The 24695-nt window shown below is 45.4% G+C and overlaps 1 protein-coding gene across 1 annotated transcript; it reads right to left on the bottom strand.

The window, feature by feature from the left end:
• Nucleotides 1-4359: 4359 nt before the first annotated feature.
• Nucleotides 4360-24369, bottom strand: TBX22 (T-box transcription factor 22). The gene is made up of 8 exons (XM_035133817.1): nt 24222-24369; nt 22626-22773; nt 17439-17540; nt 14269-14443; nt 13217-13381; nt 11775-11839; nt 9985-10070; nt 4360-4973 (listed from the first exon to the last, which is right to left on the bottom strand). Exons 1-8 carry the CDS (start codon nt 24367-24369, stop codon nt 4360-4362), a joined length of 1503 nt encoding a protein of 500 aa, XP_034989708.1.
• Nucleotides 24370-24695: the final 326 nt, after the last annotated feature.

Below are 24695 nucleotides of genomic sequence, written 5' to 3'. Positions count from 1 at the left end.
AACACCCCCACACAGCTCCTTGCAGCAGCCACGACCACTGCCTTCAGGCGCCGCCCCCTGCTCCTCCTTTGCGGGCTTCTGCTGCTTCTGCCCGCCGAGGCTGAACTGGCTGCTGTCGGTGCACTTCCTCTCCCGGACCAGGAGGAGTCTCAGTAGCAACTCCTAACTCGGGGGGGGGGGAGGTGGGAGGTGCGGGGGGGAAAGGGGGTGATTCCCAGCCTGCGGCGCCGATGATCGCAGTGCAGCCTACCGGGAGGCAGAGCACGGCAGCGGCTGAAACCAATGCAGGGAGCCGTGGCTCCTTCGCTTGCCAGCCCAGCAGAACTCTTAGGTAGGAGAGGTTGCCGTCCGGCAGGGCTTTCCATTGGGAGGCACGAAGACTTTAGTGGGCAGGAATTGGTGCAAATTTAGGCAGGGCGGGCTGAGAGGAGGAGCCGCCGCCGAGGAGCCGCGGCACCAGCAGCGTTTCCTCCCCCCCTCCCCTCCCGTGTCAACAAGCGGGGCACCTGCACCGGGTATTTGCTTCCCTAGTCGGGCCCACGGTTTGGCCTTCTGGGGGGGCAGCTGCCCCCCCCTGCCCCATGCTGCCCCATGATGAGCACTGCAACCCCAGAGTCGTTCGCAACTGGACTTAACTGTCAGGGGTCCTTTACCTTTAAGCCTTTGAACATACTGGTAATTGGTTCTTTGTTGTGATCATCTGAGGGCAATCATTTATTGCTCCGTGAAAGTCTGCTTGATTGCATAACTTACCTGGAGATACTGAATGACTTTTGATTGTCATTTTCTGCATCTGTTCAAGTAGCACCCAAGGTAATCACCCCATCAACCCACACCTTAATCTCCCAGGGCTGGCAATATGGAAAGGGAAGCCAATTCTACAGCTGGAAGAATTTGGGTGGGTGTATATGGCAAAGATTTGGGAGCTGAAGGGGGGGGGAAGCTGGTAGAATAGGTAAATTTCCCACAAATGTATTGATGCCCACCAGCTTGGTGGTGTTAAAAGAGGACTAGACAAATTCATGGAGGACAATGCTATCAATGTCTGCAAGTCATGATGGCTATGTTTTTCATCTACTGCTGAAGGCAGTATGACTCTGAATACGAGTAACAGAATCACAAATGAGGAGAGAACTTTCCACAGGCATCTGATTGGCCACTGTGAGAACTGGACTGGATGGGCAACTGGGTTGACCAAGCAGGGCTCTTCTTGCATTCTCAAATATTAGCTCCATTTGACATGAGAAATTCTGGGAGTGGACTTGAGCCATTGGCTTAAAAGAAAATTCAGCCCTCCGGTTCATTTAGATCACTCCCTTCCAGTCTGTAGTCTGGCACATGGGGAGCTCTGGCTCAGATCCTCCCTCAGTGATGAAGCTCTAGGAGTAACTTAATTCACATGGAACGGTGTTCTGCTCTTCTTATACAAATGGTGAGATATAATGTATGTGGCTTAGTTTACTTCTTTATTCTTTTAGGGAGGGGGGTCCCTTTACTCGTTTCTGTCAGCTCTAATTTTCTGGATTAAAAAACAAAAAACCTACAAGCATTCCCTGCAGAGGCAAGATCTACCTCCTGTCAGCCTCACACTGTTTGCTAGAGACAGATGGAAGGAAGGAAATAAGAAGCTGAAGGAGTCTGGAAAAGTTGCTATAAGGCAGAGATGGAACGTTGAATGTGGCCCTCTGTGCCTCTTTAAGTGATCCTTGGGACTTCTGAAGCCACACCTTTTCCCAAGGCACTCTTTTTATAGGTCCTGTTCCATGCCTGACTGCAATGTGTCCTTGAACTGTGATAATGCCTGGAGAAAGGATGGAAAGAGGTATAGGGGTTGGGTTATATGTAGAAATGTCTGGCTTTTGCATGGCTGAAATGTAGCCTACTGTACAAAACAGTGAGTCGTGCCAGTTGCCCCTCTGGACCCACCCCACTACTGGCACGTGGACCTCTAAAGGTTACCTGTGGGGGAATCTGGCCCTTGGGCTTGAGAATACCTGCAATGGATTAGGACCAACATTAAGAATGTGATTGGCCTTGCATGCCTGCTTTAAAAAATAAAATAAAATAAAAAATAAGCAGTAGCTGTGGGAAGATCCAGACTACAGTGTGGAAGGAAATTGGGTTTAACCATTTGCCCTTGTCACAGTCTTGATCTGGACAGCACACCTACAGCTTCTGTTCGCTCCTGGAGGGAAACTGAGGAACAAGCCAGACCATTGGTCTATGTAGCTCAGTAGTCTATCTGCTCTCCAGAGTTTCAGACAGGAATCTGCCTTAGCCCTGCTTGAAGATGTCAAGCCTTTTAAAATGTGAACAAGGCTGTATTAACACCACTGGAGGCCCTGAGCATTGAAAAGATTATGGTGCCCCACCATTTGTAATCCGAAATGAAAACAATACTAAACTATAAAACAAAACAAAACAGATTTATTGCAACGCACAACAGGATCTGATTTCCTGGCATTATTTCTATCTACATTTGTAAGAATGCCCCCAGGTTCAGGTGGGGATAAGTAATAAAAAGAGAACCAAAATAAAAATGGAGGGGGGGTTAAAATGTTGGAATTTGATGGGTCTGCTTTTTTGTGTGTGCCTCTGCTGTTTTGGTGCCCTGAGCACACGTTGGCAACACAGCACTGAAGGAAAAGCGTGTGTACAACCACTAAGTACTTTCCCTCCACCACCAATGCCCCAGTAAATATCTGCCATGCTCAGAGTGGGAGACTGAGTCCAGAATGGGACTCTGGATACCTGCCCCAAAGTCCTGTCCTGACAGCACCACTGCCACTCCCACAAATACTATTCAGTGAACCAAACTAAAGGCACATAAAAGGACCAATCACATGCTTCATGTCATGTCTAGTTTGTCCCTCTGTTCTCCGGGTGGCCAATTTGTGTTTGGGCTGGAGCAATTCAGACCACAGATGTGAGCCAGCAGGACTGAAACCTCCACCCAGAATATCTCCCTCCATGTATTAGATGGAAGTGTCAAGAGAAGGGTCCCAGGCCCTTCAAGTGTCCCTATTTTCCAGGGACGTCCCTGATTTAGAGAAGCCATCCCAGTTTCTGGTTTGATCCCAGAATGTCCAGCTTTTCCTTAGGACATCCCTATTTCCATCGGAGAAATGTTGGAGGGTATGGGGTTCCTACCTAGATTTTTCCCTAACATGCTAATTTTTTATGTGCAGGGCACTTTTTAGAACATATATAAAGAGAAGCAAATAATGCAACAGCCTCTATCTGCAACCTGAACTGGTACAACCCAGACTCAGATTAACCACCTGGAAATAGGCCTATGACACTGAACATGGAAAAGGTTAATAAACAGTTAATACCAGTAGTGATTGGAGGCAGGGGGGGAGATTGAATGGGACAATAGTCTAAGTGCTTTGCTCAGAGAACTGGAAGAGGGAGTTGGGGACAGGAAGCATTGAGACATCAGTCCTTTAAAAGATCCATGATATCATTTTGAGTATGCCAAGATATTCTCAAAATAACTCTGAGGAATGAGAAAGGCACAGAGTCTGGTGAAAATAACCTTCGGATCACTTTACACTTCAGTAATCTCATGGATGCTAAAATTTTGCTGGAAAGTGCTTTTAAAAAAATAAAAATAAAAGAAAGAAAGTCCAACCTACATTTTACCCAAATTCTTAAAATGACTGAGTAAATTAGCAATCTCAGCTTCCCCCCTATTTCAGTATCTTTCATGTTTTGCGTAGTTATTATGAAGACAGATGGTCCCTTGAGAAAATCAGTGAGGCGGCTTGGGTAGAGCTCGGCCACAATTTCTCAAAATACTTGTTTTCCGAGGGGAGAGCAAAATTCTCAGTGGTTGTTGTTTTTTTTACCCTTGAGCCTTCCCCCACAAAAGGAGGGTCATTTTGTCAAATATTCACCAAATAGTGTCCAACCACCACCACCACCACCCCCGCTGTAGCCGCCACCTTCCCAGAGATACAGCAGAAGCTACTTCCCATCTTCAGCGAATGATCCTGCATCTCTGTTTCTGAGGCACAGCGGAAGACACTATATAGTGTCCAGGCAGCCAGGACTGAAGCTCTGCTATTGATACACTGCCAGTAATAACTGTGAGCCACCCTCCCGCAACCAACAGTTGACGGATTTTGCCCTTCCAGTAAATATTTAGCAAACTCCACTCCCTAAAAAACAACAATCATGCAGAATTTTGCTGCCATAGAGAATCTCAGGATGCCAAAGTTTTGCGCTCAACTCATCCAATTATGGTCCACTCCCTGGTCCACTGCCAACAATCCATCAGCTTTTGCTGATGAGCCAAAGCCGGAAGCTCTGCAGAGTTTGACATGTCACTGCTTCTGCGATGTTAAAGGAGTCCCATTAGAGGCAGTGGTTAATTGCAGAAGGCCAGGGAGAGTGGTTGCACCTGCTCTCTCTGAGAGGGGATGGAACACCGTCGTTCGCTTTGAAATGTCCTGTTGTGTTCATCAGCCTGGATGGCATCGAGAAGTTATAGCCGTAGAAACCATATGGAGGATGTAAGGCACAATTAAGGGCTTCCTGGGTAATGGGACTTGATGGGAAAATGTTTCCAGATGCATGCAAGCCATACAGCATATGCCCGGCAGAACTGGGCCCTTGGGGGCTTGCTCCATTTAAGTCTTCTGCTTTGCCACTTTTGACGTTGGTTATGCTCAGAGAAGACAGTGCAGGCATCTCCACCATGAAGTGAGGCAAAAGGGGTGGGCTGGAAGCATTTCCCAGTTTAGGATGGCTTGGGAATATCAGCGATGGCTGTCTTAAAAGGCTGGTAGGGCAAATCTTGTAGCAGACGGGGAGGCCAAAGTGGTGGAGGTAAGATTCCGGGCATGACATTCTGAGGTTGCTTGCTGACAGGTGGAGTGTAGGAGGAGAGCAAGAGGGGGACAGAAGAGAGCTGAGAGGAGATGGTGTTCCCCCGGGGGGTGTCACAGGGGAAGACCCAGGACTTCCACCTACAGTAAAGCAAGGAAAATTGTGTGATTAAAATATTTCAAAAAGAGAGAGAGATTTCCCTTTCTCTCTCTGGTTCCTCCCAGATTGTTGCTGTTTGGAGGTGGGGTTCGATCACATACTAGAAAATGCATCATGCAATAATAGAGACTTAGGAAGGTTCTGCACAACAATCCTGCATCTCCCAAAAAGTCAGACTTATCCCAAAAACCAAAAGTGATGGGAAATTGTTCTGAGAAGTGCGGGATAACACTTGCTTTGATGCAATGTCATCTAACCTCTCCAGAAACAACTAGAATGAATGTTCTTTAAAAAGGGGGGGGGAAGCAATGGGCATAATTTATTCTCCATGCAAACAAATCAGAATGAATGCTCAATAAACAAGCCATCTTGCAGCGTGCTCTGTCTTTTTCTGTGTCTCTTTCTCAAATGCTCAGGATATCCAGTGGCAGCAACTTCTGGGGCTACTACTAGGAATGTCCAGTTCTATACTCTATGCCCCAAAATATAGCCCTGGTGCTTTACAGGTGCTTCATGTCTTAAACCACCAGGGCTATAGTTTGGGGCATTTCCGTAGACCAGCCTTGGGAAACCTCAGACCTGAAGGCTGAAGGTGGCCCTCTGTATCTGTCCCTCAGGACTCTCTCCAGATCATGCTCTCCACTCTCCTTGGGTGCTTTTGTCTGGATGAAATGTTCTCTTGAATTGGGACAGTGCCTCTTAGGGTTCCTATAGTCCCACTGCATTCTCCCAGGCAGGGGTGCCAACTTGAATAAAATATGGGGGGGGGCAGGTAAGCCACATAATCGATCAAATGACATAGTGCATACACATGATTTGAATGGCAATGCCCATCAACTTTGGGGCCCCCAGCTCCCTCAAATATCTTACTGGGGGGCAAAGAGCCCTAGGAGTTGGCTCCTATGCCCCTAGGGAAAACTTCTATTTAGTGCTCAATTGGAGCATGCAACAATTTTCTGGGTTGACATTTGCTCCAAATTAGCACTAAAGAGTGCGTTTTCCCTGAGAAAGGAGCAGGGCAAGGAGGAAGCACATATCAAACAAAAAACCACTTGGACCCATGCTTTCTAGGTACGGGTCAAGTGGAAGTGTGAGTGAGCCATAACTTGCCTGGTTGGAGGATAAAAAGGATTGTGGGGGGGTAGAAATCTCTCCATTTTGTGTGTTTGGAAAGTGGCCTACTGAATCAATTACTCTCATCTGTTGCTCCATGCACTTTTGCTTTTGGCCCTGTCCACCACTGAAACATGGACCCTGGAAAGTTGTCCATGACTGAATGTGGTTGTTGGGCTTAAAAAGGTTCTCTACTTCTGCTCTAGGATTTAAAGAGATCCCAAGTATTGGATGACTCCACCCAGGTTGGCCATTGACTTCCCTCAACAGGAAGAGCTAAAGGGACTTCCTGTTCAAACACAAAGTTTGCCTGAGCAATTGTTTTTTCCTCTGTCTTTTCTCCTAACCTGCTGGCTCCATACCCATCAACTGCCCCAGAAAAACTGGGCATCCCATTTTCTCCCACAAGAGCATGGCTGTCATTTTGGTAGCCTTGCTCTGTCATGATTTTGGGCCGAGATCTCACCTGGGGGTTGGGGGGTTGGGTCTGTGTTTGGTCTCCAAAGGTATGAAAACTATTAGCCTAACTGAAATGATGGTGTGGCTGAAATTGTAACACTATTTGACAGAATGATAGAAATTCAACTAAGAATTATTTTCTGCAGTTGGTTCGTGGTACCAGTTTTTGAGGGAGGGAGGAGGTGAGTGCCATAATAAGTTCTCTGGCTGTCCTTGTGCTGTCCCTCTCTCCACACACACACACACACACACACACACACACACACACACACATTATGCCATTTCCACACTCTTTTGGAGAGAGTTTAAAGTGGAATGAATGTTCCTTGCAATCAAGCATGTGTAATTATCTCACCAGAATGTAAAGCTGGGTATTTATCCAGGCTGCAAGCTTTGAGCAATTTAATTGATGGATTAATGAGCAAAATCTTAAAAGGGGGCAAATCCCCCTTTGATTAATCAGTTGGGCTCAGAAGAAGCCAAAGACCTAGGATTCTCAAAGGACAAGCTGCCCGCAGGCCCCAAAGATGCAACAGCTCCGTCTTTGCTAGGCTGATGAAAAGGAACTGTTAAAATAGCATATCCTCCTTCTACTTGGCATCCAAAATCAACAAATGTCTTAGCTTTCTAAATGAAATTATTGCAGAATTATTCAGAATGAAAAGAAGGACCCCAGGCAACTGAAACTCACTGGAACTATGTAGCAGCATAGTAGCTAAAGCCCCATGGAACAGAGTGAGACAGGACCTGCCTTATTATGGGTGAAGCTACCCTTGCGCCTGGTGTGAAGGCGCCAGCTGTTGAAAAATGCTGTAGCTAGAGTCTAGCTGCTAGACTGTTGGTGGACATAGACTACTGCCAACACATAACTCTGGTTCCTAAAAGCTCGCATTGGCTGCCCGTATGTTACCAAGCCAAGTTCAAGGTTCTTGTATTAACTTACAAGGCCCTGAACAACTGGGGTCCACAATATCTTTAGGACTACCTGCTCCCTTATTTCCCTGCTCAATCAATGAGATCCCCTTTGGTGTTCCCCACTGGCCCCCAGATGGACAGCTCCTAACTACCAGAAGATGTTAAATCAGTGGAGCGGGTCCAAGCTTGTGGAACTCCCTCCCTAATTAAAGTTAGAAAGGCACCCTCTTTTCTGAACTCTAGGTGCATGATGAAGTCCCCCTTATTCTAGCAGGCATTTTAAGTTAGAGTTTCTGCTTGGTTCTATGATGATTTATTTGGTTTTGTTTCATTCCTTGTAAGGTTTATTTTTATGTACACCACATACAAATTCTAATGATGAAGCAATATGTAAATATCATAAATAAATACATTTCCAGTGGCAGATACTGTTGGGGGGTGGGAAAGGGTTGCAGCAGTAAAGGTTGGTCCACTTGGGAAAATGAGGCACTGCCCCACCAACCTCAGACTATCCCCAATAACCAGTGTAGTGTGGATTCAGTGAATAGTAGGGCAAATGGGAGAAAATTAGAATTACTTGGCTCTGCCTCCACTTACTATTGGACTCCCTGGCTTCCACCTTGCCAGTTCCACTGGGCACCAGACACCACTAAGTGGCTTCTGCCACTACTCTATTACCCTTCCTGAACCCCTCTGCTGGAAATTAGAGTTCTTTTTGCAACAACTGCCACACACAACATAGGACCATTGGTCCATCTGCTTCCCCAGGCACTCCATCTGAGACCTTCTGCATGCAAGGCTATGACATTTCCCTAAATGAGCCTGCTTTCCTTAGGGGCATTGAATGAAGCTCCCTGTTGTCAGGGTTGAAATGAGATTCAGCTACCAGTTCAGTCAGCTTCTGTGCATAGGTAGTGGGAACACTATCTCATCCTTTGCCTCAGGCATCAAAATACCTTGGGCTGGCTCTGCAGTGAGGCTGACCCCTCTGTAAACAGGCCTGCACAAGGTTGAGCAATGAACCAGAAAGCCCTTCAATTCAACTCTTGCCTCTATCATGGATACATTTGGTGGCCTTAGACAAGTAACTCCCAGTCAGTCCCTCATGAGGATAATCAGGCAGCTGTTGGGGGGGGGTGTCTTAGTGTTCTAATGAGACCCATCACACTGACCTATCTCCATTCATTCCAGAGTGGGCAAGGGCTGGGGACTGCCATTGTGTTTTCCCCAGTGCCCTAGACCAGGCATGTCCAACTTTCAAGAGACTGAGATCTACTCCCACTATTTAAAAAACTGGCAGTGATCTACCAAAGTTGTTGAGCTATTTTTAGGAAGCCAGAGTTGTTGAGCTCCCCCCCCCATTTTTAGGGGGGCGCAAGATCCACTGCGATCTACCATGATCTACCGGTACCATGATCGACCAGAAGATCGTGAACTACCTGTTGGACATCCCTGCCCTAGACCATTGGTTCTTCTTGTTTCCCAGGCATGGAACTAGATTCTCTACCTCCAATCTATGGTCTTTCCAAAGGAAATCTGCTTCTTCTTAAAACAGTTTAAAAGGAAAACTCCCTCTGTTCTGCTCTGGGTTCAGGCTTAGCTATGCTTAGAGTAGACCTGATGGGGCTCAAGTCAGCCCAGCTCAGCATTATATTGTTGTGAGACATGGTATTGGTCAACGTGGAAGGTCCCTTTATCAAAAGCATTTCATGAGCATGCTGACATACAGCATTAACAGAAATATAGGAAACTGCCTTATACCAAGACACATCACCAATCCATCTTTCTCAGTATTGTCTGTACTACCTGGGCCTGGCAGTACATCTCCAGGGTCTCATACAGGAGACTTTCCCAGCCCCCTCTCAAGAAAACAGGGAGTGAAACATGGACCCTAATCCTAACCTTCCCTGGGGCAGGGAAATGGCGTTTTAAATAATTTTAATTCTCTAGCCCAGAAAGTTAAAAGCCAAATTTGCATGGCCTGTTAACAAGCTGATAATCAAATGCCTGGCCTTTAGCTTGGAATCAGCCTGATCCCCTCCCTTTCTTTCCTTTTCCTTCTGTGATGGAACCCCTATTTGGGGACTTCCCTGGCTTTTTTCTGGCCCATATAGGACCAGACTGGATAGTTGGCCTTGGTAAAGATTTGATGTTTTCTCCCCCCAAACAGTTTTTGATCTGGGCTTCCACTGAAATGAGGCTGCATTTTAAGTTGTATTTTAATCCTGTTTTTAAGTTGTATTTTAATCAATTGTTTTTATACCTTATGTTAGCCGCCCTGACCCTGGTATTGGCCGGGGAGGGCGGGGTATAAATAAATTGTTGTTGTTGTTGTTTGTTGTTGTTGTCGTCGTCTTTACTGAAAATTAGCTTCCTTGCTATCCCAGTATTCAGGTTGCCAAAGCCTCCAAGGAACTGACTGCACTGAAGATGTTGAAAAGCATGCCACTGTTGCTTAAAGTTCAGCATAATGATCTCAGAACCAATGGAGAATTCTGTACTTACCCTGACTTTCTGCACCAAAAGACTTAAAATCCAGGGTAAGTGATGGTCTCCACGGATATGATTCCAGAAGTCCATCCAATACTCCTCTACAAAGCAAACCACAGACATCAGCCTAGCACTTGCATGGGAATATGTTCTGAAGGCTGGTTCAGATATTGACAAGTGGGGTACTGTTTAGCAGAGTCACAGCCATATAGGAAATGGCAAAATATCCCTGCATCACACTTTCTTTCTTGCCCATGATCCTAAGAGACCAAGGCATACAAAATAGGATATTGTTGAGATTATCAGTGTGTCAACCTACCAATGACTATATACCAAAAGTTGATTTACACACACACACACACAGAAAATGAAGGCCTCAATTCTGATAGGGGCAATCCACATGCAAGTTTCCACACTAGGAATGCACTCCTTCTCATCAAAGGGGAGTACAAGCGGCTCAGTCGCACCGGGTGTGGAGATTCTGGGGCATCGCAGAAGGCGCTGCAACTATGAAGTTCAATGGAAGGTGAGTGATTGGCGGAGGGCACATTGGATTTTGTGCAGGGTGCCACAGTGAGAAGCCTCTGCATCCAGCAAGTTTGTAGACAGGAAGCAAGACAGTTTTATTGCACTAAACAAACAGATGTAGTGACATATAGCAAAAAAATAGTCTGCAAATAATCTAATTTGGCCCTCAAGAGGTAGGGGGGTTGTTTTTGGAAGGTGGGTGTCTCAGAAGCTCTAGTGAGCATGCAGTACTTCCTGGGTGGCTCTTGAGATTCTGGCAAAAATATATCCTATTATGCACATGAAAGTAGTAAAGGTAAAGGGACCATCATGCTTTTCTATTGGTGGTAATTTTTCTTCAATCACCTGAGAGCTTAGGTTGAAAGGGTTAAAAAGGTAAAGGGACCCCTGACCATTAGGTCCAGTCGTGACCGACTCTGGAGTTGCAGTGTTCATCTCACCTTATTGGCTGAGGGAGCCATGTACAGCTTCCAGGTCATGTGTATGTGACACATGAATCAGATTACAACCGATTAATCTTTCTTTCTTTGTTTAATTGCTTAGCTTAAAATGTGCTCCAGTTTGTTAACTTAAGGAAAGCCTTGCAGCTGGATCAGACCAAAGGACATCTGCCCCAGCTTTCTGTTCTGACAATGGCCAACCAGATGCCCGTTGTGGGAAGCCCCCAAACAAGACGCAAGAGTAACATTCTCTCCACTTGTGGTTCTCAGCAACTGGTATTCAGAGGCATAGTTTTGAATATTAGAAATGAAATATTGTGTAAACTGCGAGTAATAATGACCACTTTAAAATAGGAGTCTCTCCTCCCTTTCTCCCACATTGGGTGCTTCCTGCAACACCCATGGGGGCATCAGAAAACAAGGCGAGGGGTTGGACAGAGGGGGTTTGTAACTATTGTTTTTACCATGTGCAAATATTACTTCATACGTGTTTATGCAGCTTAATAGCAAAGCAGACTCTAAGTATTTTAGAAAAATAAGAGATGAAACTGGAAAACTGCAATATTATGTACCGTAATAGAAAACTACAAGGCAAAAGCATATACTACTCCATTGGTTAACCGATTATTACACTGAAACTCATACTATCAATTAGTTAGGATAGCCTTCATGGATCGGGTCCTCTCAAGATGTTTTGAACCACAGCTCCTCCCACCAGCATTTTCTGGGGCTGATGGGAGTTGTAGTCAAAACATTTGGTGATCACTAAGCTACCAAGGCCAGACTATGATGCCTTTAACTAGTGGACAGCCCAGCAAATAAATGGTAATAATTTACCTGTTTCTTCCAGGATCTCTAAACCCTTTAGCAAAGGGATTCCGGTCAATCTTCAGTTTTGTTATCTGTGGACATTTCACAGCAAAACAACAAAGAAAGAATTGTTGGAGTGTTGTAAGTAACTCAACACCAGAATGGCAAAAACCTAGTTGGACAGAATGTCATTCATTTGCAGGAGAAACTTGATTCCATTCACACTTAAAGGCAAATCTATGAAATCTGCACTTTCTGAAACAATATGAAAACCTAACTACAGTCATCCCTCAAAATGCACATTTACCTGAATTTTGTGTTGCAGTTCTCCAAACAAAGTTTTTTAAAATGCATATACTAGGGGAAAGTGCATAAAAATAAATGTAGTAGTGAAAAACACATTAAAAATACATTATATTAAGGGAAATTGCTTGCAAAAATGTGTACAAAACAGCATGCAAAAATATGTTTGCTGGGAGAAAGTCACACTAAAATTCTGGTTGATTATTCTTTTTTTAAAAAAAATGCAGATTGCTGCAGAAATGCGGAGAAATGAATTTAATATTGGATAATTGAAAAATGGACAGAACAAAAGCAACAGATCCTTCCATCCCTACTCATATGTGCTCAATGTTAGAGCAGGTTTCTAAGAAATTATCACAATTCCCCTACATAGATATAAACATGAGATTTTCGTGGTCACTAGAGTCCATTCTGTGAGTTTTGTGGAGCACTTTCCTCAGTAGGGGGTTTTAGGTATACATGAGTGTAGGGAGAGGTTTATAAATGGTGAGAACTTGGGAGGCCATTGTTCTTCTGCTCATTGAGTTTGTTCCACTCCTCTTGAGTCCCAGTTTAACTAAAAATCATTTGTTGGGTTAGAATGTGTTGGATTTGCTACACCTTTGAAGTCATTCCTTGATTGATTGATTGATTGATTGATTGATTGGAATTCATATACTGCTAATATCTTTTAACCTCTAGGTAGTTCACATAAAATAAAATATGCATTTAAATTATCAATTAAAAGTCAGATGTAAAGTCAGATATGCATTTAAATTACCAATAAAAAGGTGATATGTTATCTAGTTTAGAGGGTGCAGGCCAAGGCTATGCGTGCTAGGGATAGGTGAATGTATCAATTTCAGTTTCTCTCAATTTCTCACTTTTCCAGTGTTAAATTCAGTTCTCCACCTTTCCACATCAGCTTGTATTTCTTAAAAATGAAACTCCATTGGGATTTTAGTGTGATTTTGTCCTAATACACACATTTTAGCATGCAAGTTTTCTTAATGTACACATTTTTACAGAGCAGCTTTCAATAATATAATGCATTATTTGTGTGGGTTTTTTTAATGCACCAGTCCCACTTCAGGGGGGAAAAGAAACTACCTTAATTTGCACAATTCCAAATTCTGAAGAGAAATGAATGGAAGTACCATTTTGGAAGCATATCTTAAGTAACTTGCCTGCTGGTTTTGATAGGCTGTGACAGTGGTGAATTCAGTTTCTTTAAATGAGAAGGTCTGAACGCCTGCTGCTGGCAGTGACTGGATCTGGGACAGATCAAACCGGGAATCCTGGACAATGACATGGACTCTTGGCTTGTATTTGTGCATGGACTGCAAAATAATCTGTAAGAGAAGACAGGCAAATGTCTTTAAAAACCTCAGGTCTAGGGACCCAGTGGTACTATATCTGGCTCTTGGGACACTCCCACCCCTATTCTGTGCCCTCCCTGAGTGCTTTTGCTTGACTGGAATGTGTCTTTGAACTGTGATAGTGCATGGGTGGGTGGGTGAAAGGGTGCATGGAAGCCTCTGGCTTTTGCATGGCTGAAATGTAGGCAATTGCACAGAGGTAAGAATCACATCCATTGCTCCACCCACTTTTGCCCCTGGCCATGCCTACCACTGGCATGTAGCTCCCAGAAATGGAGATGTGGCCCTTGGAATGAAAACGTTTTCCCATCTCTGGTTTATAGCGTCAGTACTGATCCAGGTTCTAGGGGAGGTGACCTTGACAACAGGGGTGGTAAGTAGCTCCATCATTTGATCTTTTTGCCCTTATGTGACCAGAGCAGGACGAGAGGGACAGGTATTACAGCACAAAGGGGCTCCAGTTATGCATTTTCTCCTATGTGGTCCTTGCATCACTGTGGCGACTTCATGGTAGAGGAACTCATACACTTCACAGAGACACAACTTTCTCTCCCTCCCTCGAGAATTTCTTAAATCCCAGTCTGCAAAGCATGTGGGGCTATGACTCTGAATGTAATAATGCTGAAAGCTAGATGGACTAGCAACTGCCTAATTGATTGTGGGTTTTGTTTTAATTGGCATGAGCTCCCCTAGAAATTTTGGTACAATGAAGAGTGCCATATACAATGGTTTCAAATAAGCACACACATAAGGAAGTTTTAGGGTAGCCCTAAATGTTATTTCTTGTTCCAACAAGAAAACTCTGTCCATCCCTCCCTTCTTCTCCCGTTATAGCAGTGCACCCTCCAATCCACACCTACATGCCCTTTGTCGTCCATCTCATTGTTGGTCAGTTTCACTCGATCAAAGCTGATGATCTGCCTCATCCAGGTCTCTCCAGAGCAAGGGGAATCTGGGTGGATGTAAAGTCGGGGTGTGATGCAGGAATGGTCTGTGTTTCCAGCCACCATCCACTGGGAACTGTGGTAGACATACCTTCATAGGGGACAGAGGTCACGAGGTTAGGAATCAGCAGAACAATCTGTTGCAGAACCCACATTAAGTCCTGTACTTGGCTTCTCAACCACACATCATAAGCACATTAGATGCACCTTCCGGATCAGAACAATGGCCTGTAGGAAACCCATAAACATTCTGGAGCACACACCCCAAAAAAGTGTTATGCCCACTTTCTGGGTTATGCAGAGTTCACATGATTGGCATCTCATCTTAAGGGACCCTGTCAAGAGCCCTTAAAAATGGAATGCTGACGACATTCCTTCACCTCTCACTACCCATTCAAAAGGCTACCTTTTTATTACATTTGCCACTTCTTTAAACTGTTTTTTTTTTTTTTGGTAGCCTAGGATTCTTTTTCTGGTGTAAAGAGAGACCAAGAAGCTCAATGAAAAAAACACTAAGAACTTCACCTGATGCTACCCTCCAATATCAGTTATTAGCAGCAGATCAACTCTGAGTTGATCTCTATTAAATACTAAATCCTATAGTTACAGTTTCCTCCCGGATCTTTGTATTCTGGGGTCCTGTGAAATGTGCACGGAGTTTGGGGGCATTGCCTGTGCCTCATTATAAATTCAGGGCTCCTTCAAAGGGATTCCAAGGAAACTAAACTAACCAGGTGTGCAGTATCCCCAGTTTCTTAAGCCTCTATTTCCTTGCTGGACACTCAGCGGGACCGTAACTGGCTCGCGCTCGTTAGGTCTCAGCCTTCTGCCCCGCCCCCCCCTTCCGCCCTATACTCTTACCCCTGCTTTGCCCACAAAGAGATTACGGTTCTATTTAGGATTCAACGCTTGCAAAATCGCTTACTGAAATTCACTCACGTCAGTTAGGAGGACAAGGACGGGTATCTGAACCCTGAGTATATTTCTCTCTGCAGCGGACATCTCATTTTTTATTTTTTATTTCACCTTTAGAACACCGACAGAAGGACCATATGCATGCACTCAGAAGTAAGGCCCAATGAGCTCTATGGAGCGTACTCCCAGGCAAGGGTGTAGGCCTATTAGCATCGCAGTGTTAATAATCCTATTCTTTTGTTTTAGGTAGTAACTCCTACTGAACTCAGGGGACTTTCCTATGTATAGGGTTGCGCTGCGAAAGCAACGACAGAGCAAAAACGCGCCACATATTTAAAGCACGGGTTCGCAAAGAATCCTGGGAACCGCAGCTTTCCTCTCACAGAACTACACTTTCCAGCCTGCTTTTCATATGTGCTGAATATACTAAATATGCGGGGCGGATCTTCCCAAAAGGAACACCGAAACTGGCATTATTATTATTATTAAAGTATCTCTGATTTCCGTGAGCGATTTAAACACCATATCCCGCATTGAAACCTTTGGGACGTAACACACTCACTGCTGCATTAGCTCAAGACTCCTGCTGCTGCCTTTGAGCGAAAGGCAGCCCCGGATCTCAACGTGCCAAATTATTGTCGAAGGCAAGGCTCCCTGAGGTCCTGTGAACTGTTTGGGGAAGGGCTGTAGCTCAGCGGCAGAACGTCTCTTTTGCCCCGGCATCTCCTCCTGGTAGGGCTGGGAATACTTCCCTGAAACCCGGGCGCGCAGGCAACAATCCTGCTCAGTATGGCAATTTCCCGTGTTCCTAAGAGGTACTGTGCTGTAGAAACCAATGTGCACATCGTCTCCCAGACCAGCGGTGGAAGGAAGAGCACGGGATGAAAGTAAACTGGAGTGTGGGGTACACAACTTCTCTCTGACTGTGGCATATAGAATCTCACGCCAGGGGACGCGGGCCCGCCGTGTGTGTACGTATACTTCTTTACGCAGATCTGAAGTGTGTAGCGCATAGTTAACCTGCGGAACCCCCTCCCTCAGGAGGCACTGGCAGTGATGGCCACCAAGTGACTTTTTTTCTATCTTTTTCTTTTTTTTAAATGGTTTAGATAATTTCATGGAGGACAAGGCTGCTAGCCTCGATGGTTTTGTTCTACCTCCACGATCAGGAGCGGTATGTATCGGAATACCATTTGCTTGGAACTGCTGCTGTTCTCAGGTCCTGCTTGCAGGCTTCCCAAAGCCCCTGAAAACAGGATGCTAGCCTAGATGGGCTATAGACCTGAACCAGCAGGCTTGTCTTACCGTATTATGGAGCCTGAAGGAGTTTGCTTAGGCTGCAGTGTTGACCGCACCTACATGGAAGTAAGCCCCACTGAATTCAGTAGGGCTTACTTTTGTGCAGACAGAGGACTGCGCTTTAAGAACTCGCATTTAGAACTGACTTGGATCTTAGCTTTCTGTCAGCAAAGGAAGAGCCCTGCCTACAATCTGTTTTTGATTGCTGTTTTTCAGGCGGATTTAAAATCAGTTGGAATTAATGGGGGAAATATCTCTTTGGGCCCAGATACTTCAGAGTATTCGGGAAGTCGTAAATTCGTGCAAACAGCGAGCTATTGATATATTTTGCCAATGGGTCAGAAAAGCTTAAAAAAGAGGAATCGGTTTACGATTAGCCTACTCCCCATAACTCCAGCACTGAGTGATTTGGGGAGACGCGGTTATTTCCTAGAAGGAGGGGGCGGGGAGGGGCGGAATCCTGCTGAATATGAGAAAATAGGCATAAGAGCGGACTACGGTTTCTCATGTAAGTTGATGGTCATATTATGAATTTGGGAAGGGAGCGGGGGAAGTATTTGAAGAGAATAGGGAATCCTGCATGATGTGCATCTGCTTGCTTTAAAATGGCTTTCAGGCCTACTGGGGTGGAGGGACATGTAGGAAGGAACCATCCTGTAACTGGCAGTTGAAGCTGGGAAAAGATGCAATGTGAGGTGATGCTACCATTTGCGTATCCCTTTCTGTGCTGGTTGGGAGCTGAAGGCTCTGACACAAGCAGGAGGCAAGTCGTCATCACCTCCTGCTGAAGTCATCCGCGAATCAGAGCGTGCACGTGTGAACTGACCCTACATCTTGCTTAGCTTCCAAAGGAGAACGGTCTCGCGTTTTACCTGTATCTTTTCGAATCGACCGGCACCACGTCTATGGCGATGTAATATTGCTTCATCGAATCCAGACCTTTCACTTTGATTCTGACCGACGGAAACATTCTCCTGCGAGAAGCGTAAGAAGAGCAATAGGTTTCATTTGGCATCTAGTTCCTTGGTTCTTTTCTTATCCCGCTCTGTCTCCACTGCTCAAGGCTCATCGCGCAACTGTCCTCAGCCATACCTGAAAGGGATACCTGCCGCTTTATGAGCCCAGGAAGTCTCAGGCCGCCGAGCCTCTTAGCCGCCGCCAGCGTTTCACGCCGCCAGCCTGAGCGCATTCCCTGTGACATTTGCAGGAGCACTGGAGTTTAAGGGACACACCGTTCCCTTTGCATTGCAAGGCTTACAGCCGATGGGACTTGCAAGAAATGGGCATGATCCTGTGCGCGCTGACTTGGGAGTAAGCCCCGTTGAACTCAATGGAAATTACTTTCGAGTAAACATGAACAGGTTCCGGCTGAGTTTCCCTCTTTTGCTGCTCCCGCTAGTATTATCACCCCTATTCCCAGTCACATCAGAAGGGGGGAAATGATCTACTTTCAGATGTAGTAGAATCAAAGAATTGTAGGATTGGAAGGGACCCCAATGGTCATCTAGTCCAACCCGCTGCAGTGCAGGAATCTTGTTCACCAACCACAAACCTTTTGGTTAACAGCACTGACACATTGCGCCACAGAGACCTGGTAGAAACCGGCGTGGAAGTAATAGTTTGAACCCTTCCTAATAGTAATAACATAAATAGCTGTGGTGTTACGCAAAATACTACTAGAAGTAGTAAATTGCTGGTTTCTGTCATAATGAATAAGCCCGATTAAAAGAGTTTAGTATTTTGTTTCGTTTTCCAAAAGCTTTCTAAATCCGTGAATGCGTGTGAAGTCATTCAGGCACCATTATCAATGCTAAACCTTAAACATGCTTCGTGGGGGAAAGGATCCCAACCACAGCAGCGGTCCCCCCCCCTTCCTCCAACAGATTGTCAATAGGACCAGACTGTTAGTTTACCAAGCCTTGGGCTGCGCCGGAAAGGAAGGAAGGAAAGTCTCAGAAGGACCAAAGACCAAGGGAAGGAGAGAGTGGGGATGCAAGAGAATGTCGATGTGCTAGCTCCGTAGAAAGGTTTACTGTACCAGAAAAACAAGTTTCCAGCCCAGCAGTGAGGAACAGAGAGCCAGCAATGGTGTAGGGGTAAGAATGTTGGACCAGGACTTATCAGGGTTTAAATCCTCACTCAGACATGAAGCTCCCTGGGTGACCTTGGGCCAGTCACCATCTTTCAGCTTAACCTACATCACAGGGTTGTTGTGAGGATGAAATAAAGAAAAGTTAGGATGTGAATGTAACCGTCAATAAACATGTCAGATGTTCCTGAACTATACAACTCTCACTGCATCTGACTGTTTGTCATGGCGGCTGGGGAGACATGAATTTAAGAAACACCTGGAGGGCCACAGGTTCCCTATCCTCCTCTAGCCCCCTAACAAATGTGTCTGCAATCCTATACTTGAGGTGTGTTCACATTACCATTTTAGAAGGCCGTGAAGTTGTTACAGTAACATACACACACCCCTTTCAATGGTCTTTCTCCTCTCTCCCTGTTCACATCAGTAGGGCTTCATAGTGTCACATTCGTTTTGTTTGTGTACACACTACAGGATGGGGGGTGTATTTACCCTGTGCTAGAGATAAATTAGGAAAGGCTTGAATGCTCCAACCCATATGAATCTGGTTTAAGGGAAAACGCATCAAAAAACCAGCTGTGCTTAAAAAAAAACAACCTGCAGGAAACATGTGCATTTTTTTTATAATGGCCTGTGTGAACATGGCACAGAAATCTGGGTAAAAACCCAAAACAGTGAGTGCACAGTAATTGAGAGTGTGAACACAGCCTTAGTTAGCTAGGAGTGCATCCCGTGCATTCAATAGGGCTGTTATCTGAGTAGATTTGTATAGAATTCCAGTGCACCTCTGCCTTTAAGGCACCACAGAACTCCTTACCCCATGGACCTGGCTTTCCAATGCAGTGCTGAGGTCAAGGGTAGGAGGAGAAAGGCATGGATGGTTTCCCACATTTTGAAATAAGTGAAGTAAAACATATTGCCCACTGCATAGCAATTTTCTGAAGACCATTCCGTCTGCACCTGCTATTCAGGGCAGAACCTTTTATTGCCCTAGACTTCAGGGGTAGCTAACATGGTGCCCTCCAGATGCTACTGGACTTCAACTTGACCATAGGCGCCATGCTGGCTGAGGCTGATGGGAATTCTAATCCAACAACATCTGGGGGCACTACAATGTCTTCCCATTGTTTTAATAATCTTGCAAGGGATGTTGCATGAGGTGGGAAATGTATACATTCTGACTTGGCCAGGAATTTTTACTGCACTCTGACTTCTCACAACTCTTATCTGTTGAAGATGAGGCTGTCAATGGCTACTAGCCATGATGCCCATGTTCTACTATACTGTCTGAAGCAGTAGCCTCTGAATACCAGTTGCTGATAATCACAAGCAGGGAGAACTCTGTTGCACACAGGTGCTACTTGCAGGTTTCCCAAAGCTTGAGATCGGACTGGGCCCTTCATATTTTCTTATGACCTTCATAAACTAATCTCTCTTCCTCCCTCTCTCTGCAAAGAACTGCAAACAGCAACTGGGTGCACAAAGTTAGCAAAAGCATTTAAAGCCATGCATTTCATCCATCTAGCTACTGAGTGCCAAAAACGCTAGGATCTTGAGATTTGGAATTCCACAGCACACATCCTCAGGCATGGATGTTCAAAAACATATTTTTAAAAGCATCTTCCTTCCTTCCTTCAATGACACCTTACTGGTGACATGGTCAGCCTTCTCTCTAGGAAGGCTTATCAGAAATGTGTTGTGTCGCTTTCTGACCTTATAGTAGAGGGCAGGTAAGAAATCAAATAAATCAAGTACTCAGAAGTAAGTCCTGCTTGGCTTAAAGGGCTTACTCCTAAGTAACCATGGACCGGATTCTAGGCAGATCAAATTCATGCACAGGTTTCCTCCAGTAGTTAAAAGAAAGGACACCTACTTAGGAATAGGTTGCCTTGAAATGCCTTGACATCAAACGAAGGATGTTTAGGATCCTGATGTTAGCTCCTTCTTAGTGACATGTCACCCAATTGTACTAACTCAGTGGCAGAGCACATGCTTTAATTTTTGGTATCTGCATTTAGAACCGGGGAAGATTATCTTTCTAAAGCCCCGGAGAGCTGCTGCTAGTCGATGTAGACAAACTGACAGTGTGAGGCAGCTTCTTCTGTTCCTTTACGGCTTCACTTGGAAGTAAGTCTCACCGAGTTCTTACTCCCATGTAAAGTACATCAAATTGCAGCCTCAAGCTTTGCCTTAACACCTCGGCCTTGGTGATAGTGACTCGTCATCCTCTAATTAATGGAGCTCCGGTTTGGGAATCGAATATATTTAATGGAGAAAAGAACCTGCAGAAGGATATTATAGTCATTTCTCTTGATCAGCGAAGGATGAACTTGAGAGAGGCGGTGGTAAGAGAAAGAATATCGTGGCAAGACATTGTCTTTTTATCGATTCAGTGTTGCAGTTAACGTAATTTTAGACTCTGGGTTCAATGGTTTACAGCCCTCCCCGCATTTAAGGAAGGGAATACAGTATATTTTACTTCCTTTTCACCAAAACCTGCTAAGTTGGCCCTGCAGCGCTTGCGAGCCGGGGACTTGAATAACCTTTTATGTAAAATTATCTTAGAAAATCGCTACTGCATTGTCGGTGCGGGAGACTAGTGATAGGTTTTACGCATATCACAAAATCACCATAGTAAAGTCCTCGGCCACCGAATTGGCTCATCAGTTTTCTATCTCTCACTCTCCCAAATCACGATCTTACCAGGATAACCGTTATTAAGGAGGAGGTTTTCGTTACAGAATTTATTCCAGGTCCTGAAGAGAGGGGAGCCTGCAGTATAGATGGACAGGAGCAAACGATAAACATATCTGCCTGTGCTTTCCCCATCCCCCGTACTGCAAATATTTGGTTTGAAATCAGGAAAACAAATTATCTTAACTCTAAGCGTTAGGGGTGCGCGTGTGCTTGTGCGTGTGTGTGTGAAGGAATTACCCTCCAAGATTACAAGGAGCTTCGGTTCAGGATTGAGCAAGGACAAGCACACACCCGCGCCTCTAGAGAACTGGAGCAGGCAAAGTAATTGTTAGGGTAGATGGAACAACGGTTCTGAATTGTGATTTATGTAAGGCACTTTCAGACTTTCCTGTATCCCTTCGCCTTAGCATGGACGGAAATTCTGCCTCAGATATTGAGGTGCTGAGTTTAAAAAAACGTAACCTCTGGCAAGAAAGGTCCCTTGATTTCCCCGTTTCGTTTTCGTTGGAAATAAAAGGGGGAGGGGGAGGATAGCGACGCCTCTCCCTGAGTTGTGGGGAGAACAGTCTCCGTTGTTAAAATAAGCTTCCCCCACCCTCTTGAACATAGTGTGGCTTACTTCTGAGTAAGCATGTCATTTGTGCATAGTATGAGCACGATCCACCCCGACCAAAGCACTCTCAAGATCAATCAGTTACTTTCCAGGAGAGAGTTGAGCAAGCGCTGAATTATTCGGCGTTGAAACCGGTGGGACTTGGAAAGTGTCCCTCAGAAACAGGATATTAATAAGAATGAATGAAAGGTCGAATGTACCAGAAACCACCCGTGTTTGTTAAAAGAAAGAAAAAGGCCTTACAGTACAATCCTATACATGTATACTCTGAAGTAAATTCGACTCAGCGCAGTGGGGCTTACCTTTCTCCCAGGTAAGAGGGTATAGGACAGCAGCCTTAGTAATTTACTTGATCGAACCCACAATTCCGTGAGCGCACAGACTTCGGACCATGCTTTCCTGTGTAGCCTAACTACGTGCTACCGCGAATGTAACGTGTGAACTCAGCCGGGAGAAAACGCTGGTTTATTGGGAAGGGTAGAGCAATCCTGTGCATTTTTAGCACAGCAGCTGACACACCGGCAGGCACAGTCGCTAACACGTTACTGGAGATTTAGAGTGCTATCTGAGGGCAGATCGCGCGCAGCACACGCATACACACAAAAACAAAAAACAAAAAAAAAGGAGAGAGAGAGAGAGACATGAAACCAGATGCCCTACCTGCCAGCTTTGGTGATAATCATTTCAGTGCCGATTTCGTGAAACCTCTTCCACAATTCCGAACCTTGCAGGTCCACTTGGATCGCTCCGACCCCTTCTCTGGTTTCCTCCGGGAGGGAGCCCGCCGTTTCTCCCTTAGATTTCTTTTCTGGGAGGAAATAAATGCAAGCGGGGTACGGGGACAGAACTACAGCGAGTGCCCGCGGTTTGGACATGCCATTGGGTGGCTCGGATCGGAATTCATGCGGAAGCTGCAGGGATGAGTTGCGAGAGTCATTGAGAGCCATTCGTTTTTAGGAAGTGCTCTCAAATATCCACTGGAAGTCATGGAAGGATTTTCTAGGCAGAGTCTTTGTAAGCGCCGATAATTCCTATCGACTGCTGGGAGGAAAATCAGATGGCACTCGAACCTGCTCCATCCACACTATGGATTTAAAGTAGTTTACCAGCAGCACCCAGGAATCTTGGGAACGGTAGTTTGTTAAGCATCCTTAACAAGCTACAGCTTCCATGAGTCTTTGGGGGAAACAGAGTGCTTTTAATATGCTTTAAACAGATAGTGTGGATATTTTTTTTTTAAAAAAAGAAACGATTCAAACAATTGCACGCACGCACACATATGACTTATTTTAGCTCGTTCCTAGAGAAATTTTGGGGAAATAAGAGCTCGCAAGTAAATGTGTGGAAGACGAGAGTGTAAATCCGGGGTGAGCAACTCTCGGTCCCTGCAGGTGCTATTGGACCGCCACCTTCCATCTGCTCCAGTCAGTCTGGTCAATGGTCAGGAATGATGGTAGTTACATAAATAACTCATTAAATAACGATGGGGAGGGGATTTCCTGTCTTCCGCCGCCTCTGAAGCAATTACTTGGCATTCAATTGAGCGCTAGGTGTAGTTTTTCACTGCAATTGGCCTCTCTAAATTTCATTTGAATTGCACGAGTTTAGAGGTTATGCCCGGAACAGAACACAGATCACCCACAGGCCCCAGATTAATCGCTTTGTTCTTCCCTAGGTGTAAAACGAGGCTTTGCTCCATTCCCTTTTGTAGAACTGGGAGCACGGCTGAGCCCTATTCACATTTAAGAATCTTAAATTAAAAACTTACAGTTCAGCACTTGGATTTGGAAAAGTACACCCTCGGCGCGCGTCCGCCTTCATTGTACAAAGTCCCTGGTTATTTTACCCTTCGCTTATTCAACACAGTCCTAACTTTTTTATTCGGGGCAAGCGTTATTGAAAAGAGAAGAGGCAAGTTTTAGGGTGACGCCGGGCAAATGAGGAAATAAAATAAAGAATATGTTCCCCTGCCATGCTTTTCTTAAGGTTGTACCAGGGAACAAACCCTATCAGACACAGAGGGAGACTCAGCTGAACCGCGAAATCCTAACTCAAAAGTCAATTATTTTGGATTAAATGGGAGTTTGCTCTCGGGGAAGCTGGGGCAGGAAATTAGGACTGAACCCTTTCAGGCTACAATTCTAAACGCGCTGACCGACTTCCGAATAATGTACTGTATAGCTTTGGACTGCACGATTCGGCGGCTGCCGGACTATCACTGCAGTGAGAAGAAAGGAGAGAGAAGAGCGACTTTACCTGGCGCCTGGTTTTTCCCGAAAACTGTCTTCTCGGCTGCTTTCTCAGCAGAGCGCTCCTCTTCTTCCAAATCCAGAAGTTTGCGCTTCCCCGAGTTGCCCACTAAAACGTCCACGGAGAAAGCGTGCGCCCTGGAGCTCAAAGCCATGATCCCCGTTCCAAATGTGGAGTCTCTTTCTTCTTTTAGAGAATAAAATAAAGAAAGATAAGGAGGGAAGCCTTCCTTCTTTGCTTCCTCTACTCCCACTTCAACGACTCCCCCCTCTTCAAAGCCGAAAAGAAACTTCAGCCCAGCTCAGAAGGGCTTGTGCCTTGTGGCCCGATCAACCCCCTTCCAACGCTTTGCGCAGCATCCTAGAGAGTGAGGAAATATATCCAGCTTCCCAGCTCCATCCAGGATTCCTAATGGCTCTCCGAGGGAGCGACTAGCAGAAAGAAGACGACATTTCCACCCCTACTTTTTTAAAAAGGTGG

This window comes from Zootoca vivipara, chromosome Z (assembly GCF_963506605.1).
Source record: "Zootoca vivipara chromosome Z, rZooViv1.1, whole genome shotgun sequence".
NCBI lineage: Eukaryota > Metazoa > Chordata > Lepidosauria > Squamata > Lacertidae > Zootoca > Zootoca vivipara.
Note: the sequence above shows the minus strand (reverse complement) of the source record. Positions and strands in the feature narration are given on the sequence as shown.